Genomic DNA, 27,402 nt, shown 5'->3' with positions numbered 1-27,402 from the left:
TCATATGTTTTGAAGACTAAAATCTCAAGTTTAGTTTTAAAACTAACACATGAGTAAATGTTTTATAGCTTTGATATAATGGATTGTTTACGTATTAACTTTCTAAATATAATTTTAACACATGTATTTCAGCTCTCCCCTCTAGGTCTGTTTCAGTGGATGAATCCAGGCCTGAACTTATTTTTAGAGTAGCTGTGGGAACGTTTTCAATCTCTGTGCTTCACATTGATCCTTTATCTCCACCTGAATCATCACTGAATGTTAATCCATTGACACCAATGGCGATAGCTTTCTTTACTTGTATAGAAAAGATTGATCCAGCACAATTTTCAACAGAAGATTTTAAGTCTTTCCGAGCAGTATTCGCAGAAGCTTGCTCACATGATCACCTTAGGTAAACTCTTAAATTTGTTAATAATCCTTGAAAAAGAACCAGATGTGAATTTTACATTTATCTATCTACCTATCTCCATTTGTTTTTTTAAGTCACATTTGATTTGTAAATGAGTGGAATGAATGAGGATTTCTTGCGATACTGTAAGATGTTTACCATAGACTCTCCCATTCAGGTTATTTGGCATGTGAAATATATAGATGTAAGATCTATTTGTTTGGAGTTGTCTAAGTTATCTTTAGCTCCCTGAGGTGCTCTTCTCAGGTTTCTTTGACCACATTTTGCCATCATTCTCCACTGACACCATTATGATCATAAAAATAGTTCTTACTGTCACTGGCGTAGCGGAGATGGCAGTGGTGGTGAGAGTAGATGGACTAGAGAAAAGGGACTCGAGAGTGATTCCTGTGCCACTAACCGTTGGGTGGGGAATGATAACTGAGGCCCATCCTGAGCGTGGATGCTACATTTTCAACTTCTGCTTAAAAAAAAAAAACTAAAGCTATTCAAATAGCCACCTATCTTTCCATAGGTTGAGTCCTAATAGATAAGGAGATAACGAAATGTATACTATGTGTAATATTGTTAGCATGTAACTACTATTTTAACTTCAAAGTAGCCTATAAATTGTCCTGTCATATATAATGACTTAGGGACATATATTAATATTTTTAGAAAACACTTTGGGCTTTTGTTTTATCTTTAACTATTTTAAGTATTAAAATTAATAGGTTAAAACCATGATATTTATAATAAAACTGCAAAAGTGTTTTTTTTCCTTCCCATTTTGGACAGTTGCAAATATCTACCAGTAGGAAATACAATAAAAGCAACAAAAGCTAGAGGTAGGCCTTCATTTGAGTTTTACTGACTTTAAAGTTTTTAAAATACTGCATGATCCTTCTAGATATTTTTAACAAACTATATGCATATGTTTTCCAGATTTTAAAGATACTTTTCACTGCAGTGTAAATTTTAAAATGTAGAAGAGGGAAGGACAATGTTGGGGGAAAAAATCCTGGATAATTTCCTATCAACAGATATGATTTTTTATCTTATATCAGGGAACAGGGAATTTAAAGTAATCTTTCTGATTAATATCCTTAAGAATATTAGTTATTACTAACTGTTTGAACTTGGCAGCACAGGTAGGCATTAACAGCTGTACAGTATTCTTTGACACATCATTTAATCTAGAATTATACGGAAACTCTCAAATGCTGCATTTTTTATGACAGATTTATAGGCACTGGCATCAAAGTGTCCTATGAACAAAGACAAAGATCGGCGTCCCGATATTTCAGTACTGATATGTCCATTGGGCAAATGGAACTTTTGGAATGCCTGTTTCCAACTGATTCTCATTCTGTTCCTCCTCACTATACAGAGGTAAATGCTGATACTTTTCCTTTAGGGTTATTCTTTGCATCTGTCTTGCTTTTTAAGAATTGTGTGAACAGCAGTGATTTTCTTAAAAAGGCATAGGAAGTTGTATCGGCAGAAGTTTATTGTGTGTGTTTGCATTTGTATTTTGTGGAAACAGATTTTTAAGTGTGATATTCAAGGCCACTATTGGAATGTGTTACATTTTTAGAGTTGACTTGTTCTAGAGTCAGACAGGTTTATGACAGATGATTTAATTTCACTCATTTTTCAAGCATGCTTAATTTTAGAAGATTCTATTATTCAACAAATACTATTGAATGTCTACTATGTGCTAAGCACTGTGCAAGATAAGTGGAATATCTTGTGCTCATTTATTATTAATCTTATTTTTTCCCCTGTCCTTAATAGCATGTCCTAGAGAAACTTAAAAGCTATCAAAGTAACATTTTTATTGCTTTTACCTTGTCCTGGTGACTTATTTTCAATGTGTTTTATTTGAACATTTGCATACATTTTGCAAATGTGATGCTGAAGATTGCAGAAGCTCACTAGTTTGTGTAAGAGTCACATTGCTGGTAAGCGACAGAACTGAAGCTTAAACCAGCCTTTCCAACTTCAAAAAACTCTCCCCACTATTATATTATCACCTCTGTTAATTCATCTTAATATTGTACATTTAAGTTACCGTCCTCTTTGTTTTTAAGCTTTTGATGTTCCATTCCAAAGAACGAACTGATTCTCACCTCCCTGTGTGTCTTCAGCTTCATTATAAGCATTCTGAGAATAAAGGACCTCAGGTAAGAGGTCTTTTTGTGTGGTCACCACCGGTAAATTTTCATTTGATGTCTAGTGTATCATAGTCACAAGGATTTAATTTTATAGAATTATCAGTGATCATATTAATTCTTTCTTTTTCTTCTCTCTTTTTTTTTAAGGCTGGTCAAGCAAGACTTAGTTCCATTCCTCAGAAGGCAGAATTACAGGTTAAGTTAAATCCAGTGTTTTGTGAGCTGGATATCAGTATTGTGGACAGGTTAAATTCCTTGCTTCAACCACAGAAACTCACTACAGTGGAGATGATGGCATCGCATATGTATACTTCATATAATAAGCATATTAGTTTGGTAAGTGTTTCAAAAGTTGCAAATACTCATCATAATTATAACTAGCTAATAGACTTATTGAGACGATTTCTGAGTTAAGTAGTCTTAATAGATTAAGTAGCATTTGTTATTAAAATAGCATTATATGTAATAATGAAAAAATGGAAGCATCTTTTATGTCTAGGTAGTAGAATAGCTGAATGAGTTGTGATCGTGTACTGAATGGGATGTTATGCTGCCTCTTTAAGTGACAGTTACGAAGAGGGTATAGCAACAGGAAGACGACTCCTAAAGAAATATGAGGTGAAAAAAGTAGAATACACATAAGCTTCTATTATAAATGTGTAAGTAAGATCGTGTAGAAAAAGACTGAATGGAAGTATATACCATTCGGTAGCATCGATTACAGTAGAGTAGTAGAATTAGATTTCCTTTTCTGTGTTTATCTGAGTTTTATAAACTGTGACTATAATATCCTCACAAAACTTCATTTGTTCACGCCTATAGTGAACCGCTTGAATCTCCTATAAAAGGTAGCCCATATCATGTAGGATATACTCTTGAAAATGGGAGCATCATTTATCATACTGTGTTACTGAGCATCACATTGTGTCACTTTTACTTAGATCTGGTGCCTGGTGTCTTTTCTAAGCAAAGCAATTACGTCAGATTTGCAAGATGTCTGTTAGGAATTTTAGGGCTATGCACAAATAGAGACAACTTTGGCTAAAAGGAAAAGATAGTTTTCTGTGTATTGCCTCTCCCTTAATTATCAGTGGGTATTCACATTAAATCAAGATTCTTTAACTTTTCTTGCCAACAATTGCTAGTTATTTTAAGTTCTGTGGGTTAGTGTCTGTATTTGCTGTTAGCCATAGATACGTTGGAATGATGATTTAATCTCTTAAGCAATTAAAAAAATTTTTTTAATTGAAGTATAATTGCTTTACCGTATTGTGTTGGTTTCTACCATACGACAGCGTAAATCAGCCATAAATATGCATGTGTCCCCTCCTTCTTGAACCTCTCTCTCACCCCCTCCCAAACTTCTGGGTTGTCATCCAGCACTGGGTGAGCTTCCTGTAGTATACAGCAACTTGCCACTAGCTGTCTGTTTCACATATGGTAATGTGTATGTTTCAGTGCTACTCTCTTGAGCAACTTTTGCTGAGAGTGGGGATTAATATATGAAAGTCATAATAGGGGAGAGAAAGAATCAGATCAAGTCTTAGCATAAAAGCAGAACTTTCTAATCTAGGCTGTCAGAGACTGATCCATGAAATTGAGGAGTGTTATCATCTACACTGTACTCTGGACTAAAGCTTTACAAGTTGTAATTCATTGCAGAGAAAAAAATATGAATAGACTTTTATCTGAAAGGCATGTACTTTGACTGTTTTGTTATAATGTGGCTTTAAGTCAATGTTGCATGCATGTTTGGGCTTCTAAGGGTCATTTGATGGGGTCATATCCTTGGGTTGGATGGGAGCTCAGAGTGAGTCATTTAGGGAATATTTATTTCAAACCTTTGATGTGCCAGGCTTGGACTTAGTTCTGGAAATACAAGGATGAATCAGGAATGGGCCTTTGCATTTGGCATAATTCACCTGATTTTACATTGGAGTCTTTGAAATAGCATATTGGTGGGGAAATCCTTCAGATTGAATGCTCAGTTCTGTAGTGATTTTTAATCATACTGAGTTTTTTGATAAGCTAATTTACACATTGCCCCTTAGTCTGTAGTAAAATATTATATACATCTAACGCACCTGCATCTTCTCCTTTGGTTCAGTTTTTATTTGAATTAATTTCTTTATATGAGGGTGTAACTTTTGCCAGTAGTTATGACTTTTGTTGGTAGCTGTTGCATTATAAATTTCATTACACTAAAGTAATATAGTACTATTAATTGTATTTTAATGCATTAACCTAAATGAGGAAATAGTGATTATATACATCGTAATGTTAAATGCCAGTGTCATTTGTGTTTATTTGCTTAATTTAACATTTTGGCATATTTTTGATGTTTTTGTATTTCAGCACAAAGCTTTCACTGAAGTATTTCTAGATGATTCACATAATCCTGCAAACTGCCGGGTATCAGTACAAGTTGCCACGCCAGCATTAAACCTTTCTGTTCGCTTCCCAATACCTGATCTTCGATCAGATCAAGAGAGAGGACCATGGTTTAAGAAGTCACTTCAGAAGGAGATTCTTCATTTAGCATTCACAGATCTAGAGTTTAAAACTGAATTCCTAGGAGGATCAACCCCTGAACAAGTTAAATTGGAACTTACCTTTAGAGAACTAGTTGGTAAGATTGACTGTGTCTTTAAAAGAGTCAGAATAGAAACAATTGCTATTGAAACTTAAAGTAAGAAGTATATGATAGTCCCCAAATATAATAAAATTAAAGGACATATGTTAGAAAACAAGAGTAATGACTGTTTTCCATTATTGTATACAAATATGATATAGGTCAGTTTTTTAAAAGAAACTACAGTGCATGAGAATTTATTCACTTTGTGAATAATAGTGCTTCAACGGCACCCCACCCAGTACTTTTGCCTAGAAAAATCCCATGGATGGAGGAACCTGGTGGGCTGCAGTCCATGGGGTCACTAAGAGTCGGACACGACTGAGCGACTTCACTTTTACTTTTCACTTTCATGCATTGGAGAAGGCAATGGCACCCCACTCCAGTACTCTTTCTTGGAAAATCCCATGGACGGAGGAACCTGGTAGGCTGCAATCCATGGGGTTGCTGGGAGTCGGACACGACTGAGCAACTTCACTTTTACTTTTCACTTTCATGCATTGGAGAAGGAAATGGCAACCCACTCCAGTGTTCTTGCCTGGAGAATCCCAGGGATGGGGGAGCCTGGTGGGCTGCCGTCTATGGGGTCGCACAGAGTCGGACACGACTGAAGTGACTTAGCAGCAGCAGCAGCAGCAGCTACTTTTAAAAAAGATTTATTTATTTTTGGCTGTGCTGGGTCTTCATTGCTGCATGGGCTTTTCTCTGGTTGCGACGGGCAGGGGCTACTCTCCAGTTGTGGTACACGGCTTCTCACTGTGATTGCTCCTCTGGTTGTGGAGCGTGGCCTCTAGGTGCATGAGCTTCAGTAGCTGCGGCACATGGGCTCAGTGGTTTTGGTGCACGGACTTAGTTGCTCCAGTAGCCTGCCTTTCAGTACCACCTACCACTTTCTTATTGTAGGGTTAATAGTAGTCAAAGTTTTTTCACTGTCACTCTATTTGCTGTGTGCTGAACACTGCACACACCTGATCTTGTTTCCTTTAATCATCATAGTTACAGGAGGCTTGTTATTTCCAATTATTTTTATCATATGTGAAGAATCTGCAGATGTCTTAAGCGGTACGTCCCAAGGTCAGTGTAGTAGATGGCAGAGTCAAGATTCAAACCCAAGTCTCATTCTAGAGCTTGAACTTTGAAGCATCATACTAATCTCCAGTGAGTTTTCTTTGTGCAGTGGTGATCGTAAGTGGCACTCAGTAAGTGGCAATTACTATATTTAATATGATTATGCACCTTACACCATTGTTAACCATCAGTGCCTAAGAATTTGAGTTTGTACAGAATACAGCGTCTTTAATTTATCTGCTCATCCTGTCTCCTCATGTGTACATGTGCAGCAGAAACAAATGCATACATGTTGTTGGACTTAATGTGCACCATGTCCCTGATTTAGAGGATCTGTGCTCATCTAAGGAAGCAAGTATCTTTTCTCTTAATGTGGGAGAAGAAATGCATTTCCATTAATCAGTCTTGTTTTATTAGGGTCATTCCAGGAAGACAAAGGAGAACCATCTATTAAGTTTTTCCATGTGGCTAGTGGAGGAGATGGAGATACAACGTCATCAGATGACTTTGACTGGCCGCGGTGAGTAAGCCAGTGTATATGACACACGCATTTAATGAGACTTCTCTTTTAAAAATAAGTTACTGTAGCTTTTTTGACTGACATTTTGGCCATAAATTTAAGCTAAAAGTATCCAGCCTTGATGAGAGAACCCAGAGGAAAATGGAAAAATTAAAGATATGTAGTGAGTACTACTTTATCAGAGGTGACTGTGAGATAACTGGCAGAGATGGACATACATAGTGTGTTCTCTGCTTCAGGTTACCCAGCCTAATTAGATGGACAGAAGAATCATTAACCATTCTAAAAATAGTTCATTTTTATAAAGGGCTTTAGTAGAAGAGAAATCATACAGCACTGTTTGGTTAATTGTCAGATGAATTTTGTAGTCAGCGGTTATTTCAGAAAAGTGTTTTCATATCTGGGGAGCTTTTTCAAAACAGATTCTTGGGCCCCACCTTGAGATTATGAGATAGAGCCTGTGTATCAGTATAGTTTAAAAATTATACCATGTGTTATGTTCATAGCAGTACTATTAAAAATAGCCAAGACATGGAAATAGCCTCAATGTGCATAGACAGATGAATGGATTAAAAAAGATGTTCCACCTGTATACCTTCGACTACTCAGTAAAAAAGAATGAAATGATGCCCTTTGCAGCAACATGGATGGAACTAGAGATTGAGATACTGAGGGGAAGTAAGTCAGAAAGAGAAAGACATATCATATAGTATCACTTATAAGTGGCATCTAAAATATGACACAGATGAACGTATCTAGGATACAGGAATAGACTCAGAACAGTCTTGTGGTTGTCAAGGGGGAGGGGCATACAGGAGGAATGGAGCGGGAGTTTGGGATTAGCAGATTCTATTATATACAGAATGGATAAACAAGGTCCTACTGTATAGCACAGGGAACTGTATTCAGTATCCTATGTAAACCATCATGGAAAGAATATACAAAAAGAATGCATGTACATGTATAACTGAATCGCTTTGATGAACAGGAGAAATTAACACAACATTGTAAATCAACTACACTTCAGTGGGAAAAAAGTATACCTGGTGATTCCAGAGTGCAGTTGGATTTAGAGAACTACTGCTTCAGGATTTCTTAGGCAGGAGAAATGATTTTTTAAAATTAAATTAGCCTGATAGTGGGCTTCCCCAGTGGTTGAGCGGTAAAGAATCCACCTGCAGTGCAGGAGCTGCTGGAGATGCAGGTTCGATCCCTGGGTCGGGAAGATACCCTGGAGAAGGACATAGCAACCCACTCCAGTATTCTTGCCTGGCGAATCCCATGGACAGAGGAGCCTGGCGGGCTACAGTCCATGGGTTTGAAGAGACTCAGACATGACTGAATTGACTTAGCAGGAATGCAGCAGCAGGAATGATCCTTTATTATACTGAAAACTTAGTATGTGAATAAAGAAAACTGAGTCTATGAGTAAAAAATTACAGTGATCGTGGGACTCACCTGGCAGTCCAGTGGTTAGGACTCTGCACTTCCACTGCAGGGGATGCAGATTCAGTTCCTGGTTGGGGAACTAAAGATCCCACAAGCCACATGGTGCAGCCAAAGACAAACAAACAAAGCAAACAATTATGCTCGTTCCTGTGCCATTTTTCTGCCTGCCTTCTTCCACACCCCCATGCCCTGTGTATGAGACCTGTCAGACCCTAGGACAGGTATGTCAGTGCATGGCTGGTAACAACCAGGGGTTTTCATCATGAATGAATCTATTTCAGTTGGGTAATTTGAAAGCACAGTTCACATTAGCGTATCTATAAATTAGGAACCAGTTGTTTTAATTTATAACTAGTAGCAACTGGCACCGCCTTCTTAGGAAAAACAAGGGAACTGTTGTAGATGCAGCAGAGCTGATTTGTTTGAGAGTGCCGTGCCTCGTGGCGCAGGCTGGTGTGGTGAGAAGGAGACCACAGAGCCTGGTGCTAGTGATGTGCCGCAGTGGGTTAGGAAAGGACTGGCCTTACTCTGGACAGAAGCTCCTGTCTTCAAAAACTGTTAGCTCCTGATGTTTGGGGTTTGTAGCTGTAATAAAAACACCCCCAATTGCCGGGGTCCAGCCCTGGCTGATCCAGGGTATTCGAAGGAGAGATGGCATAGGTGACCTATTTATTTAGATATTTATCAAAGATATAAAGAGTAATAGAATGAGGATAGCTCAGTGAGGAAATTCCGTGGAGAAAAGAGGCTGAGTAGCTTGGTTTACGCGGGAGACCAATAAAACTTCAAGACAAGAAGTTTGCACCACTTATGTAGGCCGCAGGCGTCCTTCCGTTCTCCCGAAGGAGAGGAGACACTGAGGCCTCCCCGGTCGGATCTTAGAAGCCCAGGCGTAATTAGTAAGCATGGTGGGTTCCGCACTCCAGATGGAGACTCAGCCAGAGTGAGAGAGAGAGCGACATGGGGAGACCAAGTTTCGGTGAACAAGGGCCGCACTTTATTTTCCAAAGTAGTTTTTATACCTTAAGTTATGCATAGAGGATAATGGGGGAAGGGGTAGAGTCATGCAAGGACAGCAGTTCCTGATCCTAATCGAAGCCAGACTTTCAAACTTATCATATGCAAAAGTTCAGGTGATTTACATAATCTTCTGGCCAGGAGGCCTGTTAACATTTTAAGAAACTTATTTTTCTCTAAAGGTGATTATTCCAAAGTCAGGAGCCACCCTCCAAAAGCATTAGATAAAGTTGCATTCCTATAGGGCAAAGGTGTGGTGGGCTCAATCAAGAAAAGAATTAACTCAAGCGTCCAAGGTTACAAACATTAAAGCTACTACTTACACCAATTATATTAATCAATACACTGCCAGGGACACAGCAGGTAAGGGATATGGAGACTTAGCAGCAAACATTGGCCCAACAAGTGAAAAACCCTTTACCAATACAATTTCTAATCAATTTTTAACTGCTCAAAGGACTCTGTATTTAGACAGTTTAGAACATTTCATGCCTCTCACAGTTGGGAGGCTCTGAGCGATCTCATGTGGCCGGAAAAACCTATTCAGGCAGGCTAGAGGACTTCCAAAGGAGTATGTAGGTTGAAACACTATCACACCCAGGAACTTTATTAACTGGAGCTGTAAGCTAACTCTTTTTTCAGAGAGAGGTAGTGGGGGACAGCCACCCCCTCCTCCACCCCCGTAAAGTCAGAGGTGTAGGTGAGAGCACAAAGCAGAAAGTAGGCAGACTCTGGTTTTGGGGGTAGGTGCTCGAGAATTTCCAGGGGGACTCCTGAGGCTCGATCCCGCCTTTGCGTATGCCGAGCCTCCTTCCTCATGACCTTTGCCACAGGCGGAGTTCCTCACGCTGGCTCCCGGCAGTGATAGAATTCTAGTTGAGCTATTCCAGATCCTGAAAGATGATGCTGTGGAAAGTGCTGCACTCAATATGCAATATGCACTCAATATGCAATATGCCGGCTCCTGGCATCCAATAACACTAGCCTTTTATTACTGAAATTTCTAAAGGGGAAGATTACTCTTGTTATTGCAGTTCTAAAATACTCCCCTACCAATCTCTCCTTTTCCATTTGAGCAGTGTATATAAGATGAGGTTTCTTAGGTATGCGAGAGTATTCCATGATAGCCAAACAGCTGGCATGCAGGATTTGGTTTAATGATAATACATAGAATTCTAAGGTAAATGAAATTTAAAATTCTAAGGTAAATGAAATTTAAAAATTTTTTATTGATTTATAGTTGATTTATAATATTCTGTTGATTTCTGGTGTACAGCAAAGTGATTCAGTTACACACACACACATATTCTTTTTCATATTCTTTTCCATTACAATTTATTACATTGAATATAATTGTCCTTGCTATAAGTAGGAGCTTGATGTTATATATATTAGTGTGTATCTGCTAATCCTAAACTCTTCATTTATCTCTCCCCCACCTCCTTACCCCTTTGGTAACTGTAACTTTGTTAATGAAATTTTCAGTATCCCTTTTATTCTCAAAAGATGAGTGTTTCCGGTTATTCAAGTGTAAAATGTTAATGCCTTTCTTTTACTTGCTTATTTTATCAATTCCGCTTTTAAGATTATAGGAGTGGGTTACATTTGACATAATCAAACTTTACGCCTGTTGTTAATGATTTAATCAGTGGCCTTTGTGTTAGTTGTATACAAGTTAGTTTTGCAGTTTACACTTAGATCTTGCTTTTTAAAATCCTCTTTGCTGTCAGAATTGTACTAAAAGTGAACCCACCAGCCATGCATTCCATTTTGGAGAGAATAGCAGCTGAGGAGGAAGAGGAAAGTGACGGCCACTATCAGGAGGAAGAGGAGGGAGGCGCTCATTCCCTGAAGGATGTCTGTGATCTGAGAAGGCCAGCTCCGTCTCCCTTCTCTTCCCGTAGAGTAATGTTTGAAAATGAACAGGTAAAGTAAAAGTGTGAGCAAGCAACAACAGATTTGCCCCCTCTGTCAGATAGCCATGGTTTTAATACTTTATCTTTTAAAAAATACTTTGTATACAGTTTTTGCTAGATTTTTAGCTCCAAAATTGAATAACATATGTTTTTTTCCCCCCTTGGTTAAAAGTTACATGCTTATTTATTTGCTCACATACCATGTCATATGGGTAGGATAAGCAGATACTATTACTCTTTTAAATATAAAATGGTTATTTGATGCTTTTTTTTTTTTGCACTAAACTGTTATGTTCTAGATGGTGATGCCAGGAGACCCTGTAGAAATGACAGAGTTTCAGAATAAAGCAATCAGCAATTCTCACTATGTGCTGGAACTTACATTACCCAATATTCATATAACACTACCTAATAAAAGCTTTTATGAGAAGCTTTATAATAGGTGAGTTTAAACATGTTAATTTAAATCTTTGGGATTGAACTTTCCTGCCTCACTGCCTCTCTCCCACCCTACCTCGCTATTTCCCTCTTGCCTCTTTTCTTTTCCTGTTTTAATATTGTTGACTCTTCCAGTGTACTTTGTATGGTGTTGATTATAGAACCAGTACTGTTGTGGTGGGCTATTGTCACAGCAGAGTTTCCTAACCAGTGCATCTGGTAACAGGGTTTCTTTGTGTGAAGTATTTATTCCCTCCACCCTAGGTTGCCTGGTTGCCCTCTGTCCCTTTACTGCAGAGTACTGAGAAAATGCCTCTGTGTACAGTGATACGACAACGCACTGAGGCCTGTACAAGTATCACTGCCATTTTATAGCTGAGGAAACGGAGCTCATGGGGACTAGGTAAATTATCCAAGTTCTTCAGGGTCTATGATCTTTCTACTCTAGAAGGCCATTTATTTCAAAATACTTGCTTGGTATATATGTTTAAGGGTATTTAAATATGGTAAATTTAAGTTTTTATACACAAGTTATAAATTAGAGCTTCTAAGTTTAACCAGTCCTTTGGATTGCAAGGAGATCCAGCCAGTCCATCCTAAAGGAAATCAGTCCTGAATGTTCATTGGAAGGACTGATGCTGAAGCTGAAACTCCAATACTTTGGCCACCTGACGCGAAGAACTGACTCACTGAAAAAGACTCTGATGCTGGAAAAGATTGAAGGCAGGAGGAGAAGGGGACGACAGAGGACGAGATGATTGGATGGCATCACCGACTCGATGGACATGAGTTTGAGCAAGTTCCGGGAGTTGGTGATGGACTGGGAAGGCTGGGGCGCTGCAGTCCATGGGGTCGCAGAGTCGGACACGACTGAGCAACTGAACTGAACTGACAGTGATGTGAAAAGAGTTGGAAGATACTTGGACAGAGGGCCAAGAGACACTGGTGTAGAATCAGAGTCCTAGAGTCTTTGTACAAGGAGTGTCCCTCCTGAGAGTTTAAAACACACACACACACACACATACACACACACACATCTTGTTAGAATTAGAAACTCTTAACTTACAACTTGTGTATAAAAACTTAAATTTACCATATTTAAATACCCTTAAACATATATACCAAGCAAATATGTTGAAATAAATGGCCTTCTAGAGTAGAAAGATCATAGATGAAGATCTTGGACAGTGTACCTAGTCCCCAGCCTCAGAGGCTGGTTTGGAGCATTAGATGATATAACGTTTGGCAAGTTCTGAGAACAGCGCCTGGCAAAGAGCAAACACCCCGCAGCCCTCTAATATTGCCGTTCCCATCCACTCTGGCAGAGCTGAAAGGTGGCGATGTGGGTTTCTAGAAAAAAAGATGTCCTTAATGTCTGTTATTGTAGCTTCCCACATGTAAACAAGTTTTCCAAATTTTTGTTAATCTTGAAACTGCACACTGTTGTTTCTGCTATAGATTTGCATGTATGTGTACTCAGTCACTCGGTTGTGTTCAACTCTTTGTGACCCCCATGGACTGTAGCCCGCCAGGCTCTTCTGTCCATGGGATTTCCCAGGCAAGAATACTGGAGTGGGTTGCTGTTTCCTCCTCCAGTGAATCTTTCCAGTCCAGGGATCGAACCTTCATCTCTTGCGTCTCCTGCTTTGGCAAGTGGATTCTCTACCATTGTGCTGTCAGGGAAGCCTGCTGTAGATTTAGTGCCAAATAGGATTTGGATTTATACATGATCTAAAGTTAGGAAATCACTAATCTCTAGATCACTCTCCTTATTTTTTGGCTGAGGAGTGTCTACCAGACTAACTAATGTGCAGGGCTAAGACTGAGCAAAATGAAACAGTTAGTGCAAGGTCCAGCCCAGAGGTCAGAGGCCTTCATCCGCTTCTGTCTCCTGCACTGATTGAGCAGGTTAAATTGGGACATCAAAATTGTAATACACACCTGAAACATTGCATTTACAAATATTTGTTCATTTACCACCTCTTTTTAAAATACAGGCCCAGGCCTTTTTTGATTATGAGCCACTGGTTAGAATTTTTTTTCTTGATGTATACCCAAGGCTTTGGCTACAGCTATCAGTTTCAATTTCTTTAACGTAGAGTGAAAAAATAGTTTGAAGCCAGTTTGAGTGCAGAATCCTTTCAGGTTTTTAAGATGTTTTCCCTTCATTCTATATACTTAAAAGTCATCAGTTAGCACAGTACTGAATTAAACTGCTTACAATTGCATATAGCTGGTATGAGCGGATCTGGGGCCAAATGCAATGGACCCAAGGTGACTATACAAGGAGTATAGTCATTGGTGACTAGACGAAGCATACAGTACAGCTCTGGAGGCAGAAGTTCTTAGGTGGGCTGGGGAGTCGTCCACCAGCAGTAGACAGGTGGCATCTGAGGGCTGGTCAGTCTGGCAGCTGGGGTAGTAAATTGGCAAACTGGAGATCACCTGTTCATCTGGGGAGCTGGTTAGGTAGGGTTGCTTAAGAGAGCTTCTGTTCTCTCTTACTCTGCTCACTTCTCTGTCTCCCAGGCCCCTAGGGTTGTATAAATACTGCAGTGTTCCCACCCTCTGGATCATAGAAATCATGTATCTCAGTTACTCAGTATGAATTCTTTGCCCTTCATTTGGCTTCGTATTTACATTTTTTTATTTTAAAAATTTTCAGACATTCTCAAACTTATAGGAATGTTGCAGGTACAGTATAAAGAGCTTTTTATCCCCTCAATCATTTGAGAGTAAGTTGCTGAGTTTCTGTCCCTTCAGCCTTGAGCAGTTGAATGTGTATTTCTCACAAACAGGGACATTCTTCTACCTAACCATAGTTCAGCCATCAGAATGAGAAAATTAATATTATGCATTAACATCTAATTCTCCGACCCCATTAACATTTTGCTAGATGTCTCAGTAATGCCCTTTACTATATATAAAATTTAAAAATATCTTTCTGAGCAGGAATTATAACCAACTCTGCCTTTACTGCATACATTTAAAATAATGGTTTGTTCCTTTAGTCTTGGAGGAGAAAATGGCAACCCTCTCCGGTGTTCTTGCCTGGAAAATCCCATGAACAGAGGAGCCTGGTGGGCTGCAGTCCATGAGGTTGTAGAGTCGGGCATGCCTGAGTGACTGAGCATGCATTCCTTTAGTGCTCTCACTCTTCTTAGAAAGACAGTCTTAGATACAGGAAGATTTTTTTTTCTCCTATGTCAAAAGTCCTTTAGAATAGAATACAAAAAATTGTCTACCTAGTTTATTAAATCAGATATTTACCAAGCCTTCATAATGTTTCAGGCTCATAGCCACAAAACCACGGTGATATCTCTAAATATCTTAAATGTTTCCTTTCTTGATTTAAAACATCACTTAATGTATTAATGGTGTCAAGACTGTGTTTAGACCAAAATGTAAAATCATATGAAACTTAGGTTTGCAGGTCTCATACTACAAACTCCAGGTTTTATTCAAAGTAATAATTTCTCTTTAACCTATAGCTGTAGGGAATAAGGTAAAGGAAAATTTCCTGAGGAAATTCTTCATTTTATACTTTCACTGTTTCTTCATATAGGAGTTTAGACTACGACCTGGATTTAGACTCTTGTTTCTTTGTCCTGTGAGTAATGTGCCCAAGAGACGATGAGCCACATGAGTACCGAACAGACGTGGGCATCGCTGTCTGTGTCTGAGATGACATGCTTCTGCCCTGAGTGTCTGGTGTTCTTTACCCAGTGATGCTTCCAAAGACAGCCCTTTTGGGTTGGTATTGCAGTTTATGGAGAGTGACAGTACTCAGTCCTGGCTTGTACTTTCTAGGGCCTCAGAAGCTCAGGAGTTGGCCCAGGAAGTTCCCAAACCAGTGGCTTCTCGCAGGAAGGGGCCAGGGTTTGCGTCATCGCTTGTCACCTTGACTGGTATTCACACTAGGCTTTACGATGAGCCTGTGCTTTTGGCAGTCCTTCATGTGAGTCATCCGCTGGTCCTCCCTTCAAACCTTCAGTGCCCGCTGTGTCATGGCCACCGTGCTCGGCACATGTAAAGATGACTAAGGCACAAGTCCCTCTCTCTGAGGGGCTTCAGTCTAGGGAAGGGAAACAAGAAAATAGAGTATTCTAGGTGCAGTGACTACTGCATTATGCCTGTGAAGGATACTCAATGGGTCCAGGCCTAACAAAAATCTTTGTAAAGGGCATTGTAAGGTCTCGGTTTTCATGACAACGTGGAGGTGAGTGGTGGGGCTGGGGATATCTGAGAAATGACAAATATCTCTTTCAAAAAGTGGGATGTGATATTAGCCTGGCTGGACATGTATCGCCCCAGTAGTTGTCAGTATTAACTTGGCTGTTCTGTGAGTTAGAAGAGTTTCCTCTCTTTATTCCCTGTTCTATATGCTTCTTCATCTCATACAAATTTCCCAGTGAAGCTGTGCTTTCTCTTGAAGAAAGAAAAAGCAGATATCCCTAGAGACCATGAGCAATGGAAAGAACTGAGCAGGGAGCCGGACGTAATCTGGGCTCTGGTCCTGGCTCTCCCGTTAATTAGCTTTGTGACCTTGGGCAGGTCACTTAACCTTTATGAGGCAGTTTCTTCAAGTGTAAAATGAAAATAATTCTCCCTTGGCTGTCCCATAGGTTTGAGGCTGTAGTTTACAGAGTGTTTTCATATACATGAATAGTCTTCCTTTTGTTATTTATGTGTTTTTATTTTTAATAAACCTCCTTTAAATGCGTTCAGATGTCTGTAATTTGATCTGTATTAACACTGGTAAAACTAGGCAGATAGCTAACTAGGTATGTAATTGTACAGCTGCCTTTCTCAGTGCCCTGAAAAATATATCAATTATTTTTCCATTGAAAGAAATTTCATTTCACCCTTTAGAAAAATTGCTATTCATGTGACTTCTTAAAGGAGTATCCTGTGGTTTGCCTTTAGTTGAAGTAGAAGTTATGTATTTATTTTTCAACTTTTGTCTTCATAGGATCTTCAATGATTTGCTGCTATGGGAACCAACAGCTCCTTCACCAGTAGAGACATTTGAAAATATTTCGTATGGTATTGGGCTTTCAGTAGCCAGTCAGCTGATTAATACCTTCAGCAAGGATAGTTTTAGTCCGTTTAAATCTACAGTTCACTATGGTAATATATTTTAGATTTCTTCTGAATTAGAATGCCTGGTTTACCAGTAAACAAAGTAGTAACCTTTTAAATTGATGGATTTAAAAATGTTTGTTTGGTTCCCCATTTATAACAATATTTTATTATATCTTTTACCGACATAGTATTTTCCCATTTCTGTTTATTAATAATATTATTAATTAAATGTTATATTTATAGTGATAGTATATACACTGTCTGAAGTTCAGTGGTAGAGAAAAACATAGAAGGTACATTTTTATTATCATACCTGATTCTTTGTAAAAATAAACAGGTAAAATGAATATTCTTGTGATAATGTTCAAGTTTGAATGTCCTTTTATTTTAATAAGCTGTTAGAACAGCTGTAATTGTGCCATTTATTTCTCATAGATGAGGAAAGTGGATCTGAGGAGGAGACTTTGCAGTATTTTTCTACTGTTGATCCCAATTATCGTTCTCGTAGGAAAAAAAAACTAGACTCCCAGAACAAGAACTCACAGAGTTTTCTCTCAGTTCTTCTGAGTATTAATCATGGGTTAATTGCAGTGTTTACAGATGTAAAGGTAAGGATTTACAGATCTAAAGTGATTTTTCAAGTGCACCTCATTTTAAAACTACCATGATACACCCAGTCAGTCATTGAGGTAGTTTGAGGTTGTTTCAGTGAGTGATAAAAGTCAGTTTTTTGAGGTGTGCCATGATGACAGCAGCTTTGGAAATTTAGCTTTCATGGCAGATCAAAAGATAGACATTATATGAACCTTCTAAACATGGCAGTTGTACTCTTGAAGTGGTAACAGTAATTTACCTGTTGTAAAGGAGGATGCAGGACGGGATCATTTGGCTGAAGAGGCCTGACCTAGCATTTTTCATACCGCCATGTTGGATGGTTCAGGAACCAGACAGCTTTGCCGCAGTGGGGAGATCCTCCTGACCTGAATCAAGGAGCATCTTGAGGGTCCTTCTTACTTTTCTGCACTTAACTAATGACTTCTCTGTGTTTTCTGATCTTCTTATTAGCAAGATAACGGAGATCTGTTGGAAAACAAGCATGGTGAATTCTGGTTAGAGTTCAGCAGCGGCTCGTTACTTTGTGTGACAAAGTATGAAGGCTTCGACGACAAGCACTACGTGTGCCTTCACTGCGGCAGTTTCAGCCTCTACCACAAAGGTGGGGCAAGTGTGGAGAAGGTGTGCTTGTTCACTGCTGGTTAGACGCGTTTAAATCTTGCTTAATAAAGAAAATTTACTGAGAACAGAAATTGATATTAGAAATTATTTTCCATGGGGTGTCCTATTCCACTGGCAAAGTAATAATTATTGTAAATTAAAAGTTGGCTTTTATGTTCTTTTTTTGCAATGACTTTATTGAGATATAATTCACATTCCATGCAATTCACCCATTGAAAGTATACATTTCAGTGGTTGTTAGTATTTCATAGAGTTGTGTAACCATTATCATAGTCAACTTGAGAACATTTTCATCACCCCCAAAAGAAACTCTGTAACCTTCAGTTGTAAACCCCCGAAGTCCTGCAGTCCCCTCTAGCCTTAAGAAGTGTTAGTCACTCAGTCATGTCTAACGCTTTGTGACCCTGTGAACTGTAGCCCTCCAGGCTCCTCTGTCAATGGGATTCTCCAGGCAAGAAATCCCTCAGTCAATGGGATTCTCCAGCCATTCCCTTCTCCAGGGGATCTTTCCGACTCAGGGATCGAACCTGTGTTGCCTCAATTGCATGCAGATTCTTTACTATCTGAGCCACCAGGGAAGCCAGCCTTAAGAAACCACTCATTTATTCTCAGTCTGTATGGATTTGCATATTCTGGATGTTTCATGTAAATGGAATCCCACAATAGAAGATTTTTTGTGATTGGCTTCTTGGCATGATGTTTTCAAGGTTAATCCAAATGTACCAGTGTTTCATTCCTTTTTTACTGCCAAGGGATAGCCCATTTTATGGATATACCATATCTTATTATACACTGATCAGTTGATTATTTTCTCTCAAGTGGTATTTCCTTTTGGTAGTACATACAGAATATACTGGTCTTTCAGTACATTCCTTGTGTTACTTCATGAATAGAAGTGGGATACTTGGACATTCTTAATGTTTATCAGATTTCCCTATTTAAATGTAACTTCCTTGACATTTCAAATCTCAATTTTTTGTTTGTAAACTTGAAGATTCACTTATTCCAACATTAGTAGAGAAGAATGAATTATTAATGCCAAGCTAGTTCTTGGTCATTTTGCCTCCAGGGTTATGTTATGTTCAGTGGAAGAACGTGGATTTTTGTTGGGTTACAGAAGTTCGTGAGTTAATTTCATGTAATCATTCTGTTATATTGTCCCCTCATTGTGGATATAGGCATAGTGGATGGAGCAGTTCCTTCTACAGAAACACGACTGCCTAGTTCAACCCGCCCACATTGGTTAGAACCTACTATTTATTCCTCTGAAGAAGATGGCCTCAGTCGAGCTTCTTCAGATGGTGTTGGAGGAGACACTTTGAATATGCTGTCTGTTGCAGTTAAAATAGTGTCTGATAAATCAGAGTCCAATACAAAGGTGTGTATTTTATACCATCAAATACTTGTTCTTGATTTGATTCACTTCAATTTAGTCTCTCAGTCATGTCTGACTCTTTGCAACCCCATGGACTGCAGCACACCAGGCTTCCCTGTCCATCACCAACTTCCAGAGCTTGCTCAAACTCATGTCCATTGAGTCAGTGATGCCATCCAACCATCTCATCCTCTGTCATCCCCTTCTCCTCCTGCTCTCAATCTTTCCCAGCATCAGGGTCTTTTCAAATGAGTCAGTTCTTCACATCAGGTGGTCAGAGTATTGGAGCCTCAGCTTCAGCAGCAGTCCTTCCAATGAACATTCAGGACTGATCTTCTTTCGGAGGGACTGGTTTAATCTCCTTGCAGTCCAAGGGTCTCTCAAGAGTCTTCTCCAACACCACAGTTCAAAAGCATCAATTCTTCAACTCTCAGCTGATTCAAGTACTAGCTAATAAAAATGATTGCATAAATATAAGATATTTGTTTTCTTAGAAAAATTTTTCAAGTTTTGAACTAGAAGGTCGTGTAGGTAATAAACATACCTTTTGTGTTGTTCTGTGTAGGAGTTTCTCATTGCTGTAGGGCTAAAAGGAGCTACTCTCCAGCATAGAATGCTTCCTTCTGGGCTTAGCTGGCATGAGCAGGTAAGAGAGCTGGGAAGTATGTATTGATTTATTTTTTACTCTGTTAGTATGTACTGCACTTACTGAAGAGTTCACAAATCATAAATGTTCAGTGCTCATTGAATTTTCATGAAGTAAATACTCCTATATAAACATTGCCTCTTGTGTTAGAAAATAGGACATTATCACCACCCCAGAATGTAATTGATTTTTTACCTTAATGTTTGGTTCTTAAACATCTCAAAAACAGAGTTATCTTCTGTCATTAAAGGGACAGGACCAATACAGTGCCTGTCATAGAGGAAAATAAATGATGTGTTGACTTGCACTTATAACTGTATATTCTTTTTTTTCCTTTTTAATAACCATATATTCAAGTATCATAGTTTCAGAATTATTCCCTAGGCCAACAACATACATTGAGGCATTTATAAGGATTTATGTAATAAATTTCCAATGTAATAACTGTATTTGGTTAATTATATTTTTTCAGAGGAAACTTTGGGTAAAGTTCACTCTTCTTTACCTGAGAATAAAAACTGTACTCTATGTAATTCTTGTTCATTTTTCTTAGAAAGAGAAACCTTTTCTTTGCTTTTGGAAAATAAGTTGTTTTAAACTTAAATGCTTTCAGAAACATCCTGAAACATAAAGTGTATATAGAGAGGGGATAGAGAGATGGTTAGTCTGCTGGCTGTCGGTAAGAGAGAGATTCAGCCTAACCTTTTAATTTAGATAGAAATATAGGAGGGTAAATGGTGGTGAGAGGACTGGTTTTCAGACCGACCTGGGTATAAATGAACGGGAAAGGAACTTCTCCCCACAGTGGGTTTATAAAAAACCAGAAGGAGAGTTTTAAACAGACTTTAGGAAAAAAAATTTTTTATTTATTTATTTATTTTTTCAAAAAAAAAATTATTCCAAGCAAAATCATGTTGATGGTAGATTATACATACTTTTGTAGTTTCATAGGAGATGATTTTTCCAAGATCCCTGTAGCAGTGTGATTGTTAGATGAATCTCTTCATTTCAAATCCTAGTTTTGCAAATACTTTTTGAAGTAAATTCCTTCAAATGATGATTTTTTTTTCTTCTAACATTATGATTTTTCATTAAATGGTTGATTTTTTTATAAGCTATTTTATTTCATGTTGGTATTAAGGATATCATATCAAAACTCTTTTTTTCTTCTAAAGCAGGGCATTTTATATTTTTGTGATTATAGATTTTATACTTCTTGAATATTGCTGATGAACCTGTTCTGGGATATAATCCTCCAACTTCATTTACAACCTTTCATGTTCATCTCTGGAGCTGTGCACTTGATTATAGGTGAGTTCCTAAGTGGAGCAAAATAAAGTTTTACTCTTTAAGATATGTACTGAGTTTTGAAAAAAATATTCAGTAGAGTTAAGGTTCAAAATGCTCTTTAAAGGGGTTTCTTTTGTTGTGACAGACTAATGTTCTCTTGTTTCTGTGTCATATTAGGCCTCTTTATTTGCCAATCCGATCTCTTCTTACTGTTGAAACATTCAGCGTTTCAAGTAGTGTCGCCTTGGATAAATCATCTTCTACTCTCAGGTACCATATAAACCTCACTGTCCACTGAATGCAGCTGTTCAAAACATACCTTTAATTAAAGTCTCAATTGTGTGTTAAAAGCAACATTCTTTTACTGTTAGTCATGTTCCTTTATCTAAGTTTTCCATTTTTCTTTCTCAGGTGATTCATCCCATCTCTTCAGTTCATTACTGTATTTCATTTTTTAGGGTGAAAATTAACTCTTGAGATTGTTAGTTTACTTTTTAAAACATTTATGTATAAACTTCCTATAAGACTTGATGCACTTTATTTTCCTAATTTAAACTTTGTGATTTGGTCATCTATTAAAACTGCTAAAAATTTAGAATTAATTTGAGCAGATGTTTAATCTCAGTCACACCATTTAAATATTTGTTACTCATAAACAGTGAGTTTTAAAGAAAATGTTCGATGACATTTATAAGTTAGAGTCTTCATATGACTTTGATAACATTTATATGAGATAGAATGGTACAACTAAGTGATCATGCAGCGTATATTTGAGGTTAGTTTTTCAGGTCTTGATTTTATCTTTTTTTCCTCCCCAGAATAATTTTGGATGAAGCTGCTTTACACCTGTCTGACAAGTGTAATACTGTTACTATAAATTTGAATAGAGGTAAGAGTTAAAAAAAACAGTATCTAGGATAGATGAATGCAGTTTTATTTTTTGTATCTCAATATTTTTTAAATATTTTAACTCTGAAATAATGCCATGAAATTAAAAGACGCTTACTCCTTGGAAGAAAAGTTATGACCAACCTAGACAGCATATTCAAAAGCAGAGACATTACTTTGCCAAGTCATGTATGGATGTGAAAGTTGGACTATAAAGAAAGCTGAGTACCGAAGAATTGATGCTTTTGAACTGTGGTGTTGGAGAAGACTCTTGAAAATCCCTTGGACTGCAAGGAGATCCAACCAGTCCATCCTAAAGGAAATCAGTCCTAAATGTTCATTGGAAGGACTGATGCTGAAGCTGAAACTCCCAATACTTTGGCCACCCCATGTGAAGAACTGACTAAATTGAAAAGACCCTGATGCTGGGAAAGATTGAAGGCGGGAGGAGAAGGGAACGACAGAGGATGAGATGGTTGGATGGCATCACCAACTCAATGGACATGAGTTTGAGTAAACTCCAAGAGTTGGTGATGGACAGGGAGGCCTGGTGTGCTGCAGTCCATGGGGTGGCAAAGAGTTGGACACGACTGAGTGACTGAATTGAACTGAAGGGTCTTATCAGTTTGAATATTGTAATACCAGTTTGTAATATCACTAACATTGATGAAATGTATCAAATTATATATACTTAATTAATATAAGGCAAATTTTGTTTCTAACTGAAAATAAAGAGAACTGTAGGATTTTTGTAGGTTGAAGCTGTATTTCCATTATAAGTATTTGCAGTACTGCCTGCCACAAATTTTAAAGAAATGCTGGTTTTATTAGATGTCTGTTGGATAAGCATTTTTTAAAAAGTTATACTCAGATATTTTATTAATTAAAATTTGTTTAGATTATGTTAGTGTGATGGATATGGGACTTTTGGAATTAACCATAACTGCAGTAAAGTCTGATTCGATGGAGAGCAAGTAAGTTATTAAAATAAATAGATATTTTTACTTGAGTATTTTTATTTTATAGAAGAGGCTAAAAACATACTGAACTTTTTTCTACTTGCCTAAATTTGGTCAGAAATAGATAAAATATTTTAAAATTAAGATTGAGTTATTATAAATACATATTTCCTGTGGCAAAACAAATTATATTTTATTTAATGTAAACCTCTGCGAAATGTTTCTTCTCTTGTTTTGGTAAATGTTCTTATCCTTTTTTTCCCTCTTTCCTGTCCAGACTGAACCGCACTTTGAATTGCACTGTTCGAGTGACGTCGTCCATGTTAGAACGTGCTCAGACTCTTGTGCTGCTCTAATGAATCTAATTCAATATATTGCAAGCTATGGGGACTTACATGCCACTAACAAGGCAGACGTGAAGCCAGGAGCTCCTCAAAGAAAGGTGAAGGTACAGCCACCAACCATATTCTTAAGAAATCACTAGCCCTGCCCGGTTCCATCCAGATGAGTGGCATGGGGACATTAGCGAGGTCTTCTTGGCAGTTGTAGGGTAAAAAGGAAACTGAAAAATCATCTGTCTGTTCCTTAGTTTTAAGGCAGTGGGGCCTAGAAAGGTGATTCCACAGGCCTTTTGGGAAAACAGTTCTGCTGTTTGATGCTCTTGATTTTAGAACGTTCATCTTCTCAACCAGCAAACGTTTTCCCAGACTTACGTTATTTTTGTATGTCCTCAGGGAAGAAAGAAAACATTTATCATCATGCGAGAGCCTGTTATATGCAAGTTGTATGTAAAAATGCTATGAGAAAGTAGATGGCAGGAATTAGTATTATTACCAGAAGACTCATTTATGTGATATTCTCTTTCATGTTTGAAAGGATCCAATTTTGAGTATACTTTCTCAATGTGATTTCCTCTTACCCAGCACAGTCAACAGGTTAAAGGTTATTATCTCTATTTTGTAGATGAATAAGTCAAGACCCAGAGAATTTAGGGAATTTACCCTAATTAAGAGCAGATACAGCCACAATATGCCTGTTTCGATTCTCAGTTCAGGGCTTTCCTGTGCCCCTAGCTGTCACTTCTTTGCCCTCTATGTCCAGATTGAACAGTGTCCGGTTTGTTTAGCGTTTTCTGTTTTTCAGTGTTTTCATTCTTCTTCGTGGCCTCTTCTGTGGACAGAATTCTCAGCCCCCTCAGGTCAGTAGTCTCCACTAACGATCTGACAGGCCTCGTGTCACCTTTCCCTCAGGCTGATCTTACTCCTCATTTAGGTGACACTTCTGTTTTTGTTTCCTTGTTCCTGCTATTGTCTCGTTGATAATAAAGTGATTGATGACATACTCTCCCTACTGGTTCTTCTCTTTTTAAAAATAATTTCCAGTTTTTTTGTTGTTGTTCAGTTGCTCATTTATGTCCGACTCTTTGCAGCCTTATGGACTGCAGCACACCAGGCTTCCCTTCATTGTCTCCTGGAGTTTGGTCAAACTCACGTCCGTTGAGTCAGTGATGCCATCCAACCATCTCGTCCTCTGTCGTTCCCTTTCTCTTCTCACCTTCGGTCTTTCCCAGCATCAGGGTCTTTCCCAATGAGTCAGTTCTTTGCTTCAGGTGGCCAGAGTATTAGAGCTTTAGCTCTAGCATCAGTCCTTCCAGTGAATATTCAGGGTTGGTCCCCTTGAGGATTGACTGGTTTGATATCTTTGCTGTCTAAGGGATTCAAGAGTCCTCCAGCCCCACAGTTCAAAAGCATCAGTTCTTTGATGCTCACCTTTCTTTATGGTTCAGCTCTCACCCCCACACATCACTACTAGAAAAACCACAGGTTTGACTCTACGGACCTTTGTTGGCAAAATTATGACTCTGCTTTTTAATGTGCTGTCTACGTTTGGCATAGTTTTTCTTCCAAGGAGCAAGCATCTTTTAATTTCATGGCTGCAGTCATCATCTGCAGTGATTCTGGAACCCAAGAAAATACAGTCCGTCACTGTTTCCAGTGTTTCCCCATCTATTTGCCATGAAGTGATGGGACTGGATGCCCTGATCTTCATTTTGAATATTGAGTTTTAAGCCAGCTTTTTCACTCTTCTCTTTCACCTTCATCAAGAGGGTTTTTAGTTCCTCTTGCTTTCTTCCGTAAGGGTGGTATCATCTGCGTTACTGAGGTTTTTCATATTTCTCCTTGTAATCTTGATTCCAGCTAGTGCTTCATCCAGCCCAGCATAGAAGTTAATCTACAGTTTATTAGAAATTATTTTAAATTATCCCTTCCAAATGGAGAAGGAAATGGCAACCCACTCCAGTACTCTTGCCTGGAAAATCCCATAGACGGAGGAGCCTGGTAGGCTGTAGTCCATGGGGTTGCAGAGAGTCAAACACGACTGGGCAACTTCACTTTCACTTCCAAATGAAATCTTTCCATTTTAGAGTCATGCTGACATTTTAAATGCATGATTTGGATTTAATGAATCCATAGTTCGTTAACATAAATTGTTAAGCATTGGTGCTAGAATTTAACCTCATGAACCACCATTTAGTAGATCTCCCCTCTCATATATTCCCCCTACTGTCTTTAGGTATATGTTTGTTCCAAGAAATGAGACTTGGCTCTGCAGTGGCTTTGCCTCCAAGGTGAAGGTCATGGCAGCAGTCAGATTTGAGCAGATCAGACTCTGCAGAGAGATCCCTTATCCCCCAGCTTCAGTGCAGCGTTTTTCACCTTTCTTCTCTTCTAATCTGTTACCTCTTCAAAATTCAGTTAAACTGTGCTGGCATTGAGATGATAACACACTTATTTCTATTTGCCAGCAGTCATTGGGGTGAAAACGATGATACTAAAGACTTAAAAATGTAACAGCTGTTGAGTAGAATATAGAAAAATGAACACGTTTCTGTTTCTGATGTTTGTATAAAACGTGGTCTATTTCCAGGACAAAATAACTTTCAAGTAGTGTGCTGTTTAGAGCATTTTCAATTGTTTCTAATTAGTGTTTTTGGCTGTAGGTAGATTCTGTTGGTCGGTCATCCTCACGCGGTCCAGTACTTCCTGAAGCAGATCAACAGATATTACGAGATTTGATGAGTGATGCTATGGAGGAGATTGACATGCAAGAAGCAGCTTCATCTGTAAAACCACAGTCTAATGGTGAGACAGACCCAGGACTTTTTCCCTGAGAGCTGCGATGTAGTTGAGGCTGACATTGTTTGCATTCTTACAGATTGCTCAATAAGTAACTAAAAGACAAGTCTGAGTTTTGGTGGGTATTTATTAGTCAGTCAGTTTGTGTTTATTGAGTATCTAGTAAATAAATAAATAATACTGGCTAGAGGCTTCCCTTGGACAAGGAAATGGCAACGCACTCCAGTATTCTTGCCTGGAGAATCCCAGGGACGGCGGAGCCTGGTGGGCTGCCGTCTATGGGGTCGCACAGAGTCAGACACGACTGACGTGACTTAGCAGAGGCTTCCCTGGTGGCTTAGCAGTAAGGAATCTGCCTGCCAATGCAGGAGATGTGGGTTTGCTGCCTGGGTGGGGAAGATGCCCTGGAGGAGGAAACGGCAACTCACGGCTAGTATTCTGGCCTGGGAAATCCCATGGACAGAGGAGCCTGGTGGGCTACAGTCCATGGGGTCACGAAGAGTCGGACGTGACTGAGCAACTGAACAACAACAACAACAGATTTTTATAGGAGACACAGATAAGTTGCAAGACAAAGCTTATGTTTTCTGGTAGCTTATAGTTTAGTAAAACAAACTGGTGCTAAACCAGACTGATGCTAGTATTTAGAATGATTGAGAAATGATCGAAGAAGACACTTCAAAAGGTAGTATATACTCTGTAATCAGTTTGGAAAAAATTTGGAATCCTCTCTTTAAACTCGTGAAAGCTGAGATGAGTTGGCTTTGAAAAAGTAGATAGGACTTAGGTGTGTAGAGTAAAAGAGAAGATAATTTTAGCAAGGTCATTAATGCCAAGAATCACAGATAGGCATGTGTGAGCCTTAATGATGTAGTAACTCAGGCTATTAATACTGTAGCAAAAGTTCCCTTCTTATTGAGAAGAATTAGCTAATAACATTAGATAATTGGGAGGTGCCAGATGGAGAATTCTGAAAGCCAAGTGAAGCGTCTAAATATTTTTGAAGTATTTATATAGAAAACATTTTTTTCTGTTTAGATGAGCATTCTAATTTCTCCATGTTGTGAAATCTTAATTTTAAAAAATTGTTTCATAATGTGATAAAAGTCTCGCATTCAATGTTGCTTACATTCTAATTTAGAATAAATCAGAGCTAAGGAAGCAAATGGGAATTTTTA

General features: G+C 38.5%; 1 protein-coding gene across 1 annotated transcript in view; it reads left to right on the top strand.

The window, feature by feature from the left end:
- Nucleotides 1-27,402, top strand: part of ATG2B (autophagy related 2B) — an 81,231-nt gene that overhangs the window by 25,456 nt on the left and 28,373 nt on the right. The window contains 19 exon segments of the mRNA XM_070357913.1: nucleotides 133-394; nucleotides 1,633-1,783; nucleotides 2,485-2,577; nucleotides 2,716-2,904; nucleotides 4,924-5,197; nucleotides 6,686-6,788; nucleotides 10,985-11,180; nucleotides 11,470-11,612; nucleotides 16,581-16,738; nucleotides 17,129-17,301; nucleotides 17,759-17,909; nucleotides 19,108-19,307; nucleotides 19,870-19,950; nucleotides 21,155-21,261; nucleotides 21,418-21,510; nucleotides 22,059-22,129; nucleotides 23,027-23,106; nucleotides 23,365-23,535; nucleotides 26,089-26,230. Of these exon segments, the coding sequence (XP_070214014.1) occupies nucleotides 133-394; nucleotides 1,633-1,783; nucleotides 2,485-2,577; nucleotides 2,716-2,904; nucleotides 4,924-5,197; nucleotides 6,686-6,788; nucleotides 10,985-11,180; nucleotides 11,470-11,612; nucleotides 16,581-16,738; nucleotides 17,129-17,301; nucleotides 17,759-17,909; nucleotides 19,108-19,307; nucleotides 19,870-19,950; nucleotides 21,155-21,261; nucleotides 21,418-21,510; nucleotides 22,059-22,129; nucleotides 23,027-23,106; nucleotides 23,365-23,535; nucleotides 26,089-26,230 (2,838 nt within the window).

This window comes from Bos mutus, chromosome 21 (genome assembly GCF_027580195.1).
Source record: "Bos mutus isolate GX-2022 chromosome 21, NWIPB_WYAK_1.1, whole genome shotgun sequence".
NCBI classification, from domain to species: domain Eukaryota; kingdom Metazoa; phylum Chordata; class Mammalia; order Artiodactyla; family Bovidae; genus Bos; species Bos mutus.
This window is presented reverse-complemented; position numbering and strand designations above follow the sequence as displayed.